This window comes from Oncorhynchus keta, chromosome 12 (genome assembly GCF_023373465.1).
Source record: "Oncorhynchus keta strain PuntledgeMale-10-30-2019 chromosome 12, Oket_V2, whole genome shotgun sequence".
NCBI classification, from domain to species: Eukaryota; Metazoa; Chordata; class Actinopteri; order Salmoniformes; family Salmonidae; genus Oncorhynchus; species Oncorhynchus keta.
The window spans coordinates 29,884,726-29,898,976 of NC_068432.1; the positions used below are offsets into that span (position 1 = coordinate 29,884,726).

General features: G+C 44.7%; 1 protein-coding gene across 1 annotated transcript; it reads right to left on the reverse strand.

The window, feature by feature from the left end:
• Positions 1-557: 557 nt before the first annotated feature.
• Positions 558-2,572, reverse strand: LOC118391694 (prolactin-releasing peptide receptor-like). Its single transcript, XM_035783200.2, has one exon. It carries the CDS (start codon positions 2,438-2,440, stop codon positions 1,289-1,291), a length of 1,152 nt encoding a protein of 383 aa, XP_035639093.1. The 5' UTR covers positions 2,441-2,572; the 3' UTR covers positions 558-1,288.
• Positions 2,573-14,251: the final 11,679 nt, after the last annotated feature.

The window sequence follows — 14,251 nt, forward strand, 5'->3', positions numbered from 1 at the left end:
GAAGACTGAAACCTACCGTAACCTTCAATAAAGCACCACAAGACACAGGAAACCAGAACGACACCGCATGTAGACTGTATCACAAGGGCATAGAAAACGGATATGGAGATTTGCAGGTAACATGAGAGACGGATGTGTGTGTGTGTGTGTGTGTGTGTGTGTGTGTGTGTGTGTGTGTGTGTGTGTGTGTGTGTGTGTGTGTGTGTGTGTGTGTGTGTGTGTGTGTGTGTATGCTTGCGAGTGTGTGTGTGTGTATATGTGGTAGCGTAGTCGTGAGGTGTGGAAATATAGTAAAAGAGAGGACCCTTTGTGTGGACAAGTTGAGAGACACAGCTGGGAGTTTCAACATAATACCAGATTTATCCAGGTGCTCACCTGACCTGTGTTTTCATTCAACATAATTTCTATGAATCCTCCCAGTTCCTGGGCTCCATACAGGGACAATGGTTGTCACAGAACACTGAATAAAACTGCTCGACCCACACAGGTGTCTTTGCTTCTAGTCCAGACCACAGCAACTACAGGATAGCAAAAGTCAACATCATTGGGGAGGAAACCTGTTTATTCACAGTTTGGTACATCTATGATATACAAGTAAGCTTGAACAAGTAATGGTGAACTACTATACAGGCGCCTCCCTTTTCCAACTATTCTTGCAGATGTATGAGGTAAAACTATACGCCATAATACACTGACACTATATCATAAACATTAAATGTTACTTGACAGAATCACTTGTAAAGATAATTTTGAATTATGTACAGTATGCTGTGGGAGATAACTATGACAAACATGCAGAGTGACAATCTAGATAATCAGCATACACACTCACAGGTGAGGCAGAATATGAGTGCTTTACAGCTGACAACTTGAGAGGAAGAGAGAATGTGACAGAAAGAGAGAAACAGAGAGGCATATACAGAGACCTCCGTGCCACCCTTGTTCGCTCATCATCCATTGGCCATAATCTCATTTGAGGGATTGGTAGTGTGCGCCTTCAGGGGAGCTGGAGGACATTAAAACAAGCATCAAAACAACACTGGCCTCAGGTAGGACTCTGAGTACTATGGTGCTATAGACTTTTCACAGAACGCTTAGAGAGAGTGTAGCTAACTGAATTACTAAGAGGTGAGAACCCGGGAGAGGGTCAGGGAGAGGAGCATTAGGGAGATGGGTGTGGAGGCAAACCTGAAGTGAAATCAACAGCAGTACCACCTTTAACCTCTCGCAACATCACCTTATCCTGAGACCTGTCCTCTCTGAGTGTGGAGAGTGAGTGTCTCATCTTTTAGAAGGAGTTGTCAGCGTTGGTCTGTAGCCCTTCCTGCTCCTCTCTGATTGGCTGCTCAGACACCATGCTGAGACAGGTGTTAGTGTTGTGCTGTAATGCATGCTGGGAGAGCAGACTGCTCTGGCGGCCCCGCCCTGTCAGGGGTCTCAGGTAGTCGCGGAGGCGCAAGCGCACCTTGCTGTGCAGCGAGGCGTAGATGAAGGGGTTGTAGCAGGCAGAGCTCATGGCCAGCAGGTGGCAGCACACCTGCAGCAGGTTGACGTGGCGTTTGCCCACCAGAAGGAAATCCTGGTCCAGGTCCAGTAGCAGATTGAGTACCTGCAAGGGCAGCCAGCAGAAGGCGAAGGAGAGCACAGACAGTACCAGCAAAGAGAAGGTCTTCCTCTTTGTCCTGTTCCAGCGATGCAGGCTGTGGGAGGGCGCCCCAGGGAGACAGCGCTGACGGAGCCGGGCTGTAATGCCGCAGTAGGCCACACTGACCGACAGCAGGGGAAGCAGGTAGGAGGTGAGCAGGATGAAGCAGGAGTAGAGCAGCCTCAGGTGGTCTGAGTCTGGCCAGAACTCCTCACACACCACCAGCTCCAACCCACTGGGACGCAGGTCCAAGTAGCGGGTGTGGAGGGAAGGAGGAGTTGCCAGAAGCAGGGACAGAAGCCACATCCCCACCGCCAGCGCCCCACACCCCCTCAGGGAGATCCTCCTCCTCACAGGGTGAACCACCACCACATAGCGGTCCACAGCGATGGCCGTGAGGGACAGCACAGAGACAAAGACGGTGGAGGTCTGCAGCAGGGGGACCAGGTGGCAGAGCGGCCGGCCAAACAGCCAGCCCTCGGACTCGAAGGCGTAGGAGGCGGTCAGAGGGACACAGCTCAGACACATGAGCAGGTCGCCTGCAGCCAGGTTCCCTATGAAGAAGTTGGTGGCGTTGTGGAGTTTCTTGTCAGCCAGGATGCATGCTAGTAGGAGGGAGTTGCCCACGCAGGCCACGGCCACCAGGAGGCAGTAGAGTGGGATGAACAGAGGGCGGTAGCTCAGCAGTAACTGCAGACCTGAGAACAACTCTACTGGGTCACTGCGGTTCAGAGGAGGAACTGCCAGGCTGGCATTGGAGGATTCCCCCACAGACTTCTCCAACAGTGGCTCCATCTCTAACCAGAACTGGTAAATAGAATGGAGATACACACAGCTGTGTGTGAGTGTTTTCAGCCAATCACTGATTTACAATTTGAGAGTTTTTGTTGCAGTACAATAATAAAAAAACTAAAGGTGGGATGAAGCTTTCTGAAATAAAAAAACAGAAATATGCATGTAAAGAAATAGAGCAAAGAGCACTATGTATTTTCTTCAATGAGACTACAGTAACTGTTTGATGATTTTTATGGAAATCCTACTATTCAGCATAAAATAATTTCCTAGGAAAGTGATACAACAATATTGGATAAAAACAGCAGTACACAGTTCCATTAATCAAGTGCAATATGGGCAAACGCCAATCTCTTTAACATAGTCATTTTAATTCCTGTTGATTATCCCAGGTAGAGCAACAGCTGTGTCCAATCAAACATACAACAGAACTGCTGGTATTTTAGTTTGATAATCTGGGATTATATAGCTGGTGGAACTGTCCACTGGCTATTTCTGATAATTATTATTTTAACTGATAAATAGACTTTAAATACATTCCCAATCTATGCCGTTTTCTATTCCAGTGACTGGAATTCTATTCTATTCTGTTCCATCTATCATTATCTCTATAAAATAAAACACATTTTTGTAGAGACAATAAGAAGTTTAGAGTATTTGCAGTAAATGAGAGTGTACAGTACCTGTGCAGAGGTTTGCGATCCTGTAGTGTAGAGATGAGTGTTCTGTGTTCTCCTCTCTCAGCTCTCTCCTTGATGGCTCCTCTCTGTCTGTCTGTTTGTCTGCCTGCCTGGCTGTATGTCTGCCTGCCTGCCTGTATGTCTGTTCGTCTGTCTGTCCGTCCGTCCGTCAGTCTGTCCATCCATTCAACCTGTCAGTCCTTCACTCTCTTCTACTTGGCTTTGATCTGCGCAGTGTTCTCAAACCTGGAGCAGCTGCCTCCCTCCACTCTGAGTGGGTGTCTGTGTGTGAGAGTGGGTGTCTGTGTGAGTGATTGGGTGTCTGTGTGTGAGTGTGTGAACTGTGTGCTCTCCCCTTACTGCTCTCTCTGTCTAACCTCATCAGTGTGCTATCGACACACACCTCATATTACCTGCAAATGTCTATATCCATTTTCTGTGTCTTTCTGTGTCTTGTTTATGGTAGGTTTCTGTCTTTCTGGTATGCTTTATGTACAGTTCTCACACACACACACACACACACACACACACACACACACACACACACACACACACACACACACACACACACACACACACACACACACACACACACACACACACACACACACACACACACACACACACACACACAAAATATGTGAAAATCCACACAGCTCTCCACTGTTGTCCATCTCTGTTGCGTTTCCTTGTAGAGATATTAGGGAGAGGCAATCAGAGCCAAAGACCAGGGGTAAATCCTACAGACCTACACACCACAGTAAACCTTCAACTGAGAGAGAGTGCTAAGTCACCATACATGTAGAAGCAGAATGCGGCTCTGTACTTTCTATTTTTTCTCACAGACTCCAGCAGTCCAAGCCTGAAGACAGACACAGCCAGACTCATAGCAGTATTCATTAGGAGTAGTATTAGGATGGGAACACAAGGTACTAACATAAAGTTGTTTTTGGAGTGTTTTCAGCAAAACAAAATGACAATCCCATTAACTATAAACAAACCTGACTTCCCCATTCAAATATACTGTAGCCTAAGAAGTCAGAAGAGAGACTATGGAATGATTTCAGTGCCAACAGAAATTTTATTTGAATAACGTAATTTTGAATTTGTATTAAGATATTTCAGTTGAATTAAATATTTTTGAAATTGCAATGCACAAATCAGGGCATTTCTAGAATTTGAAGACATTTGTGGCACAGCCCAAAGCCAGTAGGGGGGTCCAGGGGAATCCTACCCTTGCAACAAAAAAAAGGAATTTCAACAGTATAATGCATGAATTTTGTGCACTTTGAGATTAACATTAAGAGATTAGATCTTTTTCAGGTAATTTGCACCTTCCCACCTGCCACAGCAGACACTGCCAGTACTCCATTAGAGTAGCTACTGTGAGTTTCTCTACTCTGGAACACTCTCTACTCTCTACTGATGAGTCAGTCTACATGGAGGGGGTCAGAGACTTCGCAGTGTGGTGTCAACACAACTCTCCCTCAACATAAGTAAGACCAAGGACCTGATTGTGGACTATAGGAGAAAGAGGGGAAAGCACACCCCATCCACATGGCTGTTGTGGAGCGGGTTGAGAGCTTCAAGTTCCTTGGCGTGTCACGAATCCCGCTTCCTGAGTCTGTGTTTGCCTGTGTTTCTGTCCTGGAGTGTGTTTCCGGTGTCCTGGAACGCACCCTGTCTGGTTGCCGGGCGAATTAGGTTGTTGGGAGATCGATGTTCACCCGCACCTGTATCCCATCAGTAATCTACACACCTGTCCTGATCAGCACCTCTCCCCTTCAAAAGCTCTGACCTGACATCCATTCCCTGCCGGATCGTTAGCCATGAACATTACTCACCCGGATCATTTACCCCCATTCCCGCCTCACCCGGATCATTTACCCCCATTCCCGCCTGGTCGTCGGAGGATTCCGCTACCCCATTGGATCCACCTATTTACTCCCATCAACTCACCACCGCTGCCCGCTACGCCACCTGGATATATCTACCCATTCACATTCACTTGTAAATAAATACTCACCTTCTTGCTACTCTCCTTGTCCTGGTCTGCTTCTGGGTCCAATTCTGGTAAACCCTGACAGAACGATCCGGCCTGGGGTGGGCGCCATCCTGTCCCAGCGTAGCTCCACTGACGGTAAACTCCATCCCTGCGCCTTCTACTCTTGTCGTCTTTCACCAGCTGAGAGAAACTACGATGTGGGTAATCGGGAGCTTCTCGCTGTGAAGCTTGCCTTGGAGGAGTGGCGTCACTGGTTGGAGGGAGCGGAGCAACCGTTTGTGGTCTGGACTGACCACAAGAATCTGGCTTATGTGCAATCGGCTAAACGTCTCAACTCCCGTCAGGCCAGGTGGGCTTTGTTTTTGGGCGCTTCAATTTTTCCTGACGTTCCGACCTGGGTCGAAGAACGGCAAGCGGACGCCTTGTCCCGGATGTTCTCCAAGACGGATGAGAGTGGGGCCAAGATTGAGACGATTCTTCCCCAGAACCTTGTCGTGGGAGCCGTTTCATGGAGGATGGAGGAGGATGTGATAGCGGCCCTTCGGACGCAGCCCGGCCCCCGGTAACGGTCCACCCGGTCGGTTGTTCGTGCCTGAGTCGGTCCGTTCTGCTGTTCTTCAGTGGTCCCACGCCAGCAAGATAGCTTGTCACCCTGGCGTTGCTCGGACTATGGCGTTACTGCCATGGGAGAAGATACCCAGAGGTTTCTTGCCGCATGTCCTGTTTGTGCGCAGAACAAAAGTACCAATCGGCCCAGCTCTGGGCTTCTTCACCCCCTACCTATTCCTCAGCGACCTTGGTCGCATCTGGCCCTGGATTTTGTCACGGGATTGCCCCCTTCTGTTGAGAACACGGTCATTCTGACCATTGTGGACAGATTCAGCAAGTTTGCTCATTTTGTCCCTCTCTCCAAGCTTCCATCTGCCATGGAGACGTCCGAGATCCTGGTTAGGGAGGTTTTCAGGGTCCACGGATTGCCATGTTACATTGTTTCTGACCGTGGTCCTCAGTTTACTTCTGCTGTCTGGAGATCCTTCTGTTTGGCCATTGGAGCTACAGTCAGTCTCACTTGTGGATTTCACCCACATTCTAATGGTCAGGCAGAGAGAGCCAATCAGAAGATGGAGTCCACGCTGCGTTGTCTTGTCTCCTCTGATCCCACCTCTTGGTCATCTCAATTACCCTGGGTCGAGTATGCCCATAATACCCTTCCTTCATCTGCCACTGGGATGTCCCCCTTCCAATGCCTGTACGGATACCAACCTCCCTTGTTTCCTTCTCAGGAGAGGGATCTTTCGGTTCCTTCTGTCCAGGCCCACATTCGTCGTTGCCACCGGACCTGGCATCAGGCCAGGAAGGTCCTCCTTAGAGTTTCTGACCGGTATCAGATCCAGGCGAATCGTCGCCGTATTCCTGCTCCCGCTTATACCATCGGAGATAAGGTTTGGTTGGCTACACGGGATCTTCCTCTACGGACTGAGTCGAGGAAACTGTCACCAAAGTTCATTGGTCCGTTTGTGGTGGAGAGAATCATTAACCCTGTTGTGGTCCGACTCAAAATTGCCGGCAACGCTTCGATACACCCCACCTTTCATGTCTCCTGCCTCAAGCCGGTTCTCCTCAGTCCTCTACCCCCTCCTCCTCGTCCTGTTCCTCGGATGATCGGAGATGGTCCTGCCTACAGAGTGCGCCGCATAATGGATTCCAGACGGCGGGGTCGAGGTTTCCAATATCTCGTGGATTGGGAAGGATATGGTCCAGAGGAGAGGAGTTGGATTCCTCGGCGTCAGATCCTTGATGACGACCTGCTTCGTGACTTCTACCGCCTCCACCCTGGCGCTCCAGGTAGTCCGCCCGGTGGCGTTCGTCGGAGGGGGGTACTGTCATGAATCCCGCTTCCTGAGTCTGTGTTTGCCTGTGTTTCTGTCCTGGAGTGTGTTTCCGGTGTCCTGGAACGCACCCTGTCTGGTTGCCGGGCGAATTAGGTTGTTGGGAGATCGATGTTCACCCGCACCTGTATCCCATCAGTAATCTACACACCTGTCCTGATCAGCACCTCTCCCCTTCAAAAGCTCTGACCTGACATCCATTCCCTGCCGGATCGTTAGCCATGAACATTACTCACCCGGATCATTTACCCCCATTCCCGCCTCACCCGGATCATTTACCCCCATTCCCGCCTGGTCGTCGGAGGATTCCGTTACCCCTTTGGATCCACCTATTTACTCCCATCAACTCACCACCGCTGCCCGCTACGCCACCTGGATATATCTACCCATTCACATTCACTTGTAAATAAATACTCACTTCCTACTCTCCTTGTCCTGGTCTGCTTCTGAGTCCAATTCTGGTAAACCCTGACATGGCGTTCACATCACTAATGATTTATTATGGTCCACACACACCCATACAGTCAGGAAGAGGGTACGGTAGCACCTCTTCCCCTCAGGAGGCTGAAAATATTTGGCATGGGCCCTCTGATCCTCAAAACATTCTACAGCTGCAACATTGAGAGCATCTTGACTGGCTGCATCACCTTGGTATGGCAAATCACCTTGGTATGGCAAATCACCTTGGTATGGCAAATCACCTTGGTATGGCAAATGCACTGCTCTTGACTTATTATCTATCCTGATGCCTAGTCACTTTAAACTGCCTTCATGTACATATCAACCTCCTCCCTCTGCACATTGACCTGGTACTGCTACTCCCTGCATATAGCTCCGTTCTTCTGTATTTTATTGCATTATATTGTGTTACTATTTTTTTTAAACTCTGCGTCATTGGGAACGGTTCGTAAACAAACATTTCATGGTAAAGTCTACACCAGTTGTATTCAGCGCATGTGACAAATACAATTTGATTTGAATAAATTACTCTTTAACACAGTGCATTTGGAAAGTATTCAGACCCATTGACTTTTTCCACATTTTATTACTTTACAGACTTATTCTAAAATTGATTCAATAAAAAACATCCCCTCATCAATCTACACACAATACCCCATAGTGATAAGCAAAAACAGGTTTTTATACATTTGTGCAAATTTATTTAAAAAAATAAAAAATACCTTATTCACATAAGTATTCAGACCCTTTGCAATGAGACTCGAAAAACCTTCCAACAGGACAATGACCCTAAGCACACAGCCAAGACATCGCAGGAATGGCTTTGGGACAAGTCTCTAAATGTCCTTGAGCGGCCTAGCCAGAACCCAATCAAACATCTCTGGACAGACCTGAAAATACCAGTGCAGCAACACTCTCTATCCAACCTGACAGAGCTTGAGAGGATATGCAGAGAAGAATGGGAGAAACTCCCCAAACACAGGTGTGCCAAGCATGTAACGTCATACCCAAGAAGACTGAAGGCTGTAATTTCTGCCAAAGGTGCTTCAACAAAGCACTGAGTAAAGGGTCTGAATGGCCACTAAGGAACTTGTCCTGAACATCTCTAAAACTATGAGCATTGTATTTGGGACAAATCATTCCCTAAACTCTAGACCTCATCTGAATCTGGTAATGAATAGTGTGGCAGTTGAACAAGGTGAGGAGACTAAATGACTGTAGACTGTAAACTGTCATGGTCAAAACACAAAGATGCAATGGTTGTAAAGATGAGGTGAGGTGCAGTGCCTTCGGAAAATATTCAGATTTTTTCAACATTTTGTTACATTACAGCCTTATACAAAAATGTATTTAAAAAAAACATTTCCTCAGCAATCTACTCAAAATACCCCACAGTGACAAAGCGGAAACATGTTCTTAGAAATGTCTGCAAATTAAAAAACAAACAACTAAGTGCTAATGCTATGACATTCTAAAATGAGCTCGGGTGCATCCGTTTTCCATGGATCATCCTTGAGGTGTTTCTATAACTTAATTGGAGTCCATCTGTGGTAAATTCAATTGATTGGACATGATTTGGAAAGTCACACAAATGTCTATATAAGGTCCCACAGTTCACAGTGCGTTATTGAAAGACATTGAAAACTGTGCATTTAGAAGGGAGAGAGTTTTCAGAGACCAGAATTACTTTTTTGAACATGATGATCCATGGATTATAAATCGCTATCGTCTCCCAAGAAATGTTCTGTTCGATATATGCACGGAATTAGCCCCTAATCTGGAAAGGAAGACACGCTGTAATCGTGCCATACCCATATCTGTCCAAGTACTCTACTGTCCACTCTAGGATTCCTCGCTACTGGGACACTCCAGAGGGAAATTAATGACAGGTCGGCTATATCACAGCCATCATTCAGCTACACCCTGCCACAAGTGATCGAGGCGATTCTAAAAGTATTGTCCACGAGATACATTATTAGTTCCCCATTTACAGCCGACGAACAGGCACGCGTCAAAGCAGAGTTTGTCCGCTCATTTAATTTCCCAGGGGTCATAGGTGCAGTTGACTGCAAGCATATTGCCTTACGCGCTCTGTCTGTAGATGAACATGTACAGTTGAAGTTGGAAGTTTACATACACCTTAGCCAAATACATTTAAACTCAGTTGTTCATAGTTCCTGACATTTAATCCTAGTAAAAATTCCCTGTCTTAGGTCAGTCAGGATCACCACTTTATTTTAAGAATGTGAAATGTCAGAATAATAGTAGAGAGAATGCTTTATTTCAGCATTTATTTCTTTCATCACATTACCAGTGGGTCAGAAGTTTACATACACTCAATTAGTATTTGGTAGCATTGTCTTTAAATTGTTTAACTTGGGTCAAACGTTTTGGGTAGCCTTCCACAAGCTTCCCACAATAAGTTGTGTGAATTTTGGCCCATTCCTCCTGACAGAGCTGGTGTAACGGAGTCAAGTTTGTAGGCCTCCTTGCTCATACATGCTTTTTCAGTTCTGCCCACAAATGTTCTATAGGACTGAGGTCAGGGCTTTGTGATGGCCACTCCAATACCTTGACTTTGTTGTCCTTAAGCCATTCTGCCACAACTTTGGAAGTATGCTTGGGGTCATTGTCCATTTGGAAGACCCATTTGCGACCAAGCCTTAACTTCCTGACTGATGTCTTGAGATGTTGCTTCAATATATCCACATAATTTTCCTTCCTCATGAAGCCATCTATTTTGTGAAGTGCACCAGTCCCTCCTGCAGCAAAGCACTCCCACAACATGATGCTGCCACCCTCGTGCTTCACGTTTGGGATGGTGTTCTTCGGCTCGCAAGCCTCCCCCTTTTTCTCCAAACATAACGATGGTCATTATGGCCAAACAGCTATATTTTTGTTTCATCAGACCAGAGGACATTTCTCCAAAAAGTACAATCTTTGTCCCCATATGCAGTTGCAAAAACTCGCTCACCATGGTAGCCTGTGAATGCATTTTCCTTTTCAATTATATTATTTTTTGATTGCGCCCTCCACTTTTTTCCATGATCGATATTACGTTACAGTGGTGGAAAAGTACCCAATTGTCATACTTGAGTAAAAGTAAAGATAACTTAATATAAAATCACTCAAGTGAATGTCATTCAGTAAAATACTACTTGGGTAAAAGTCTACAAGTATTTTGTTTGAAATATACTTAAGTACCAAAAGTACATGCTAAAATATACTGATGTATCAAGAGTAAAAGTATACATCATTTCAAATTCCTTATATTAAGCAAACCAGACAGCACCATTTTCTTGTTTTTATTTTATTTATGGATAGCCAGGGGCACACTCCAACACTCAGACATCATTTACAAATGAAGCATTTGTGTTTAGTGAGTCAGTCAGATCAGAGGCAGTAGAGATGCCAGGGATGTTCTCTTGATGAGTGTGAATCGGACCATCTTTCTGTCCTGCTAAGCATTCAAAATGTAACTAGTACTTTTAGGTGTCAGGGAAAATGTATGTGGTAAAAAGTACATTTGTTTTCTTTAGGATTGTAGTGAAGTAAAAGTTGTCAAAACTAGAAATAATAATAAACAGATAAGTGGTACTTTAAAGTATTTTTTCTTAAGTGCTTTACACCACTCTAGGCAACCTATTCTATTTCATTGAGACCACACATACTGAACTCGCAAGCCCAGCTACGAGAGGAAAGGTGAAATTAAAGCAGCACATTCTGAGTGGATGAATAATACGAGGAACATGTGCTTTTAATACAAAAGGTAGGCTAACCGTTTCCAAATCATCTGCAGGACAACACAAATATTTTCATCCCAAAGTAATCTGTCTGATCGCTTGCTTCCACCTGCAGCATGAAACATTCCAAACGTGCCACAATGATCTCTGTCGGGATCTAGGGGGAAGACAGCCTGCTACTTTACCTGCTACTGCCTAGCGCAGTATATTGTATTGTCAGTAAAAAAAAAAAAATATTCAGCATAGCGCAAGTGATTTGTGATTATGGAAACTCATATACAGTGGGGCAAAAAAGTATTTAGTCAGCCACCAATTGTGCAAGTTCTCCCACTTAAAAAGATGAGAGAGGCCTGTAATGTTCATCATAGGTACACTTCAACTATGACAGACAAAATGAGAAAAAATTTTTTTAATGAATTTATTTGCAAATTATGGTGGGAAATAAGTATTTGGTCACTTACAAACAAGCAAGATTTCTGGCTCTCACAGACCTCTTGTTTAAGAGGCTCCACTGTCCTCCACTCGTTACCTGTATTATAATGGCACCTGTTTGAACTTGTTATCAGTATAAAAGACACCTGTCCACAACCTCAAACAGTCACACTCCAAACTACACTATGGCCAAGACCAAAGAGCTGTCAAAGGACACCAGAAACAAAATTGTAGACCTGCACCAGGCTGGGAAGAATGAATCTGCAATAGGTAAGCAGCTTGGTTTGAAGAAATCAACTGTGGGAGCAATTATTAGGAAATGGAAGACATACAAGACCACTGATAATCTCCCTCGATCTGGGGCTCTACGCAAGATCTCACCCCGTGGGGTCAAAATGATCACAAGAACGGTGAGCAAAAATCCCAGAACCACACGGGGGGACCTAGTGAATGACCTACAGAGAGCTGGGACCAAAGTAACAAAGCCTACCATCAGCAAGGGCATTGAAGATGAAACGTGGCTGGGTCTTTCAGCATGACAATGATCCCAAACACACCGCCCGGGCAACGAAGGAGTGGCTTCCTAAGAAGCCTTTCAAGGTCCTGGAGTGGCCTAGCCAGTCTCCAGATCTCAACCCCATAGAAAATCTTTGGAGGGAGTTGATAGTCCGTGTTGCCCAGCAACAGCCCCAAAACATCACTGCTCTACAGGAGATCTGCATGGAGGAATCGACCAAAATACCAGCAACAGTGTGTGAAAACCTTGTGAAGACTTACAGAAAACGTTTGACCTCTGTCATTGCCAACAAAGGGTATATAACAAAGTATTGAGATAAACTTTTGTTATTGACCAACTACTTATTTTCCACCATAATTTGCAAATAAATGCATTAAAAATCCTACAATGTGATTTTCTGGAGAAAAAAAAATCTCATTTTGTCTGTCATAGTTGAAGTGTACCTATGATGAAAATTACAAGCCTCTCTCATCTTTTTAAGTGGGAGAACTTGCACATTGGTGGCTGACTAAATACTTTTTTGCCCCACTGTAATATATATCTATACACAGTACCAGTCAAACGTTTGCACACACCTACTTATTCCAGGGTTTTTCTTTATTGTTTTATTATTTTCTACATTGTAGCATAACAATGACAATGACCCAAAACACCTCCAGGCTGTGTAAGGAGTATTTGATCAAGAAAGAGAGTGATGGAGTGCAACATCAGATGACCTGGCCTCCACAACCACCTGACCTCAAGCCAATTGAGATGGTTTGGGATGATTTGGACCGCAAAATGAAAGAAAAGCAGCCAACAAGTGCTCAGCATATGTAAGAACTCCTTCAAGACTGTTGGAAAAGCATTCCAGGTGAATCCGGTTGAGAGAATGCCAAGAGTGTGCAAAGCTGTCATCAAGGCAAAGGGTGGCTACTTTGAAGAATCGCAAATATAAAATATATTTAGATTTTTTGTTAGTACATGATTCCATATGTTTTATTTTATGGTTTTGATGTCTTCCCCATTATTGTACAATGTGGAAAATAGTCCAAATAAAGCAAAACCGTTGAAAGAGAAGGTGAGTCCAAACTTTTGACTGGTACTGTAAACTATACCGTCAAAAGGATCGGGGCTGGACCAAAAACATCTGGGGCTCAAGCCCCAATGACGCAAATGTAATAGTTTAATTCACAAATGTAACTTGTATTTCATGATTTGAAAGAGAATTAAATGAATATTGCATTCAATTTAAAAATGCAATTTAAATGTAATTAATATTCAAATTCAATATTTATATATTCAGTTTGAATATGGTAAATATTGCATTCATTGTCTGTGTATCAAGTTTACAAACTAACATGCAAACTATTTCTATTGGCACTGAAATCACATAAAAGTTAGTTATCTTGGTGACCTAAATCGGGGACTAGGCTACCCTCAATAAACCCGTTTCCATTGCCACTAGAATTGACAAATGATGTCATGTTGCTAGGTAGCCAATATGTGACTGCAACTGGCTTTGCTAATTTTGAAGAATTGACCCTGCTGTAACTAACGTTAACGTTAACGTTACCCCGTAGCCCAAATTATAATCGAGCTGGGACTAGTTGTGAAACTGGGACTAGTTGTGAAACTGGGCTGTACAGGCCCGGATTTCACTCGACCCAGCTCAATTTGAATATTCCTTTCGAGCCAGCTCGAATTTGGCCCAAATGTTGCCCTAATTTTAGGTGGCAGTGTAAACAAGGTTTATAGAGGGCATCATTGATCAAAAATCAATAAATGCTGTCTTTGGTTGATAGATTGGATGGTAAGAAGGGCATAATGGAGTTTATCCAGAGACAGATCCTGATTTCTAGTGGGGTCAAATATCTCAGGTCATGTAGTCACACCATAGATGTCATTTCATTCATACATTGAATGTGATTATTGATTGATGATAGCTTGATGGACCCAGGCTGACACTAGATAAGCCTAATACAATTATGAGAGCCTGATTGTGGGTTGTAAGCATGATTCACTCTATTACCGGAATTAAGATGTGGAAGTCAGAAGTTTATGGTATGAATTCAACAAGTAAAAACAATAACACGCTAAATGACTTTTC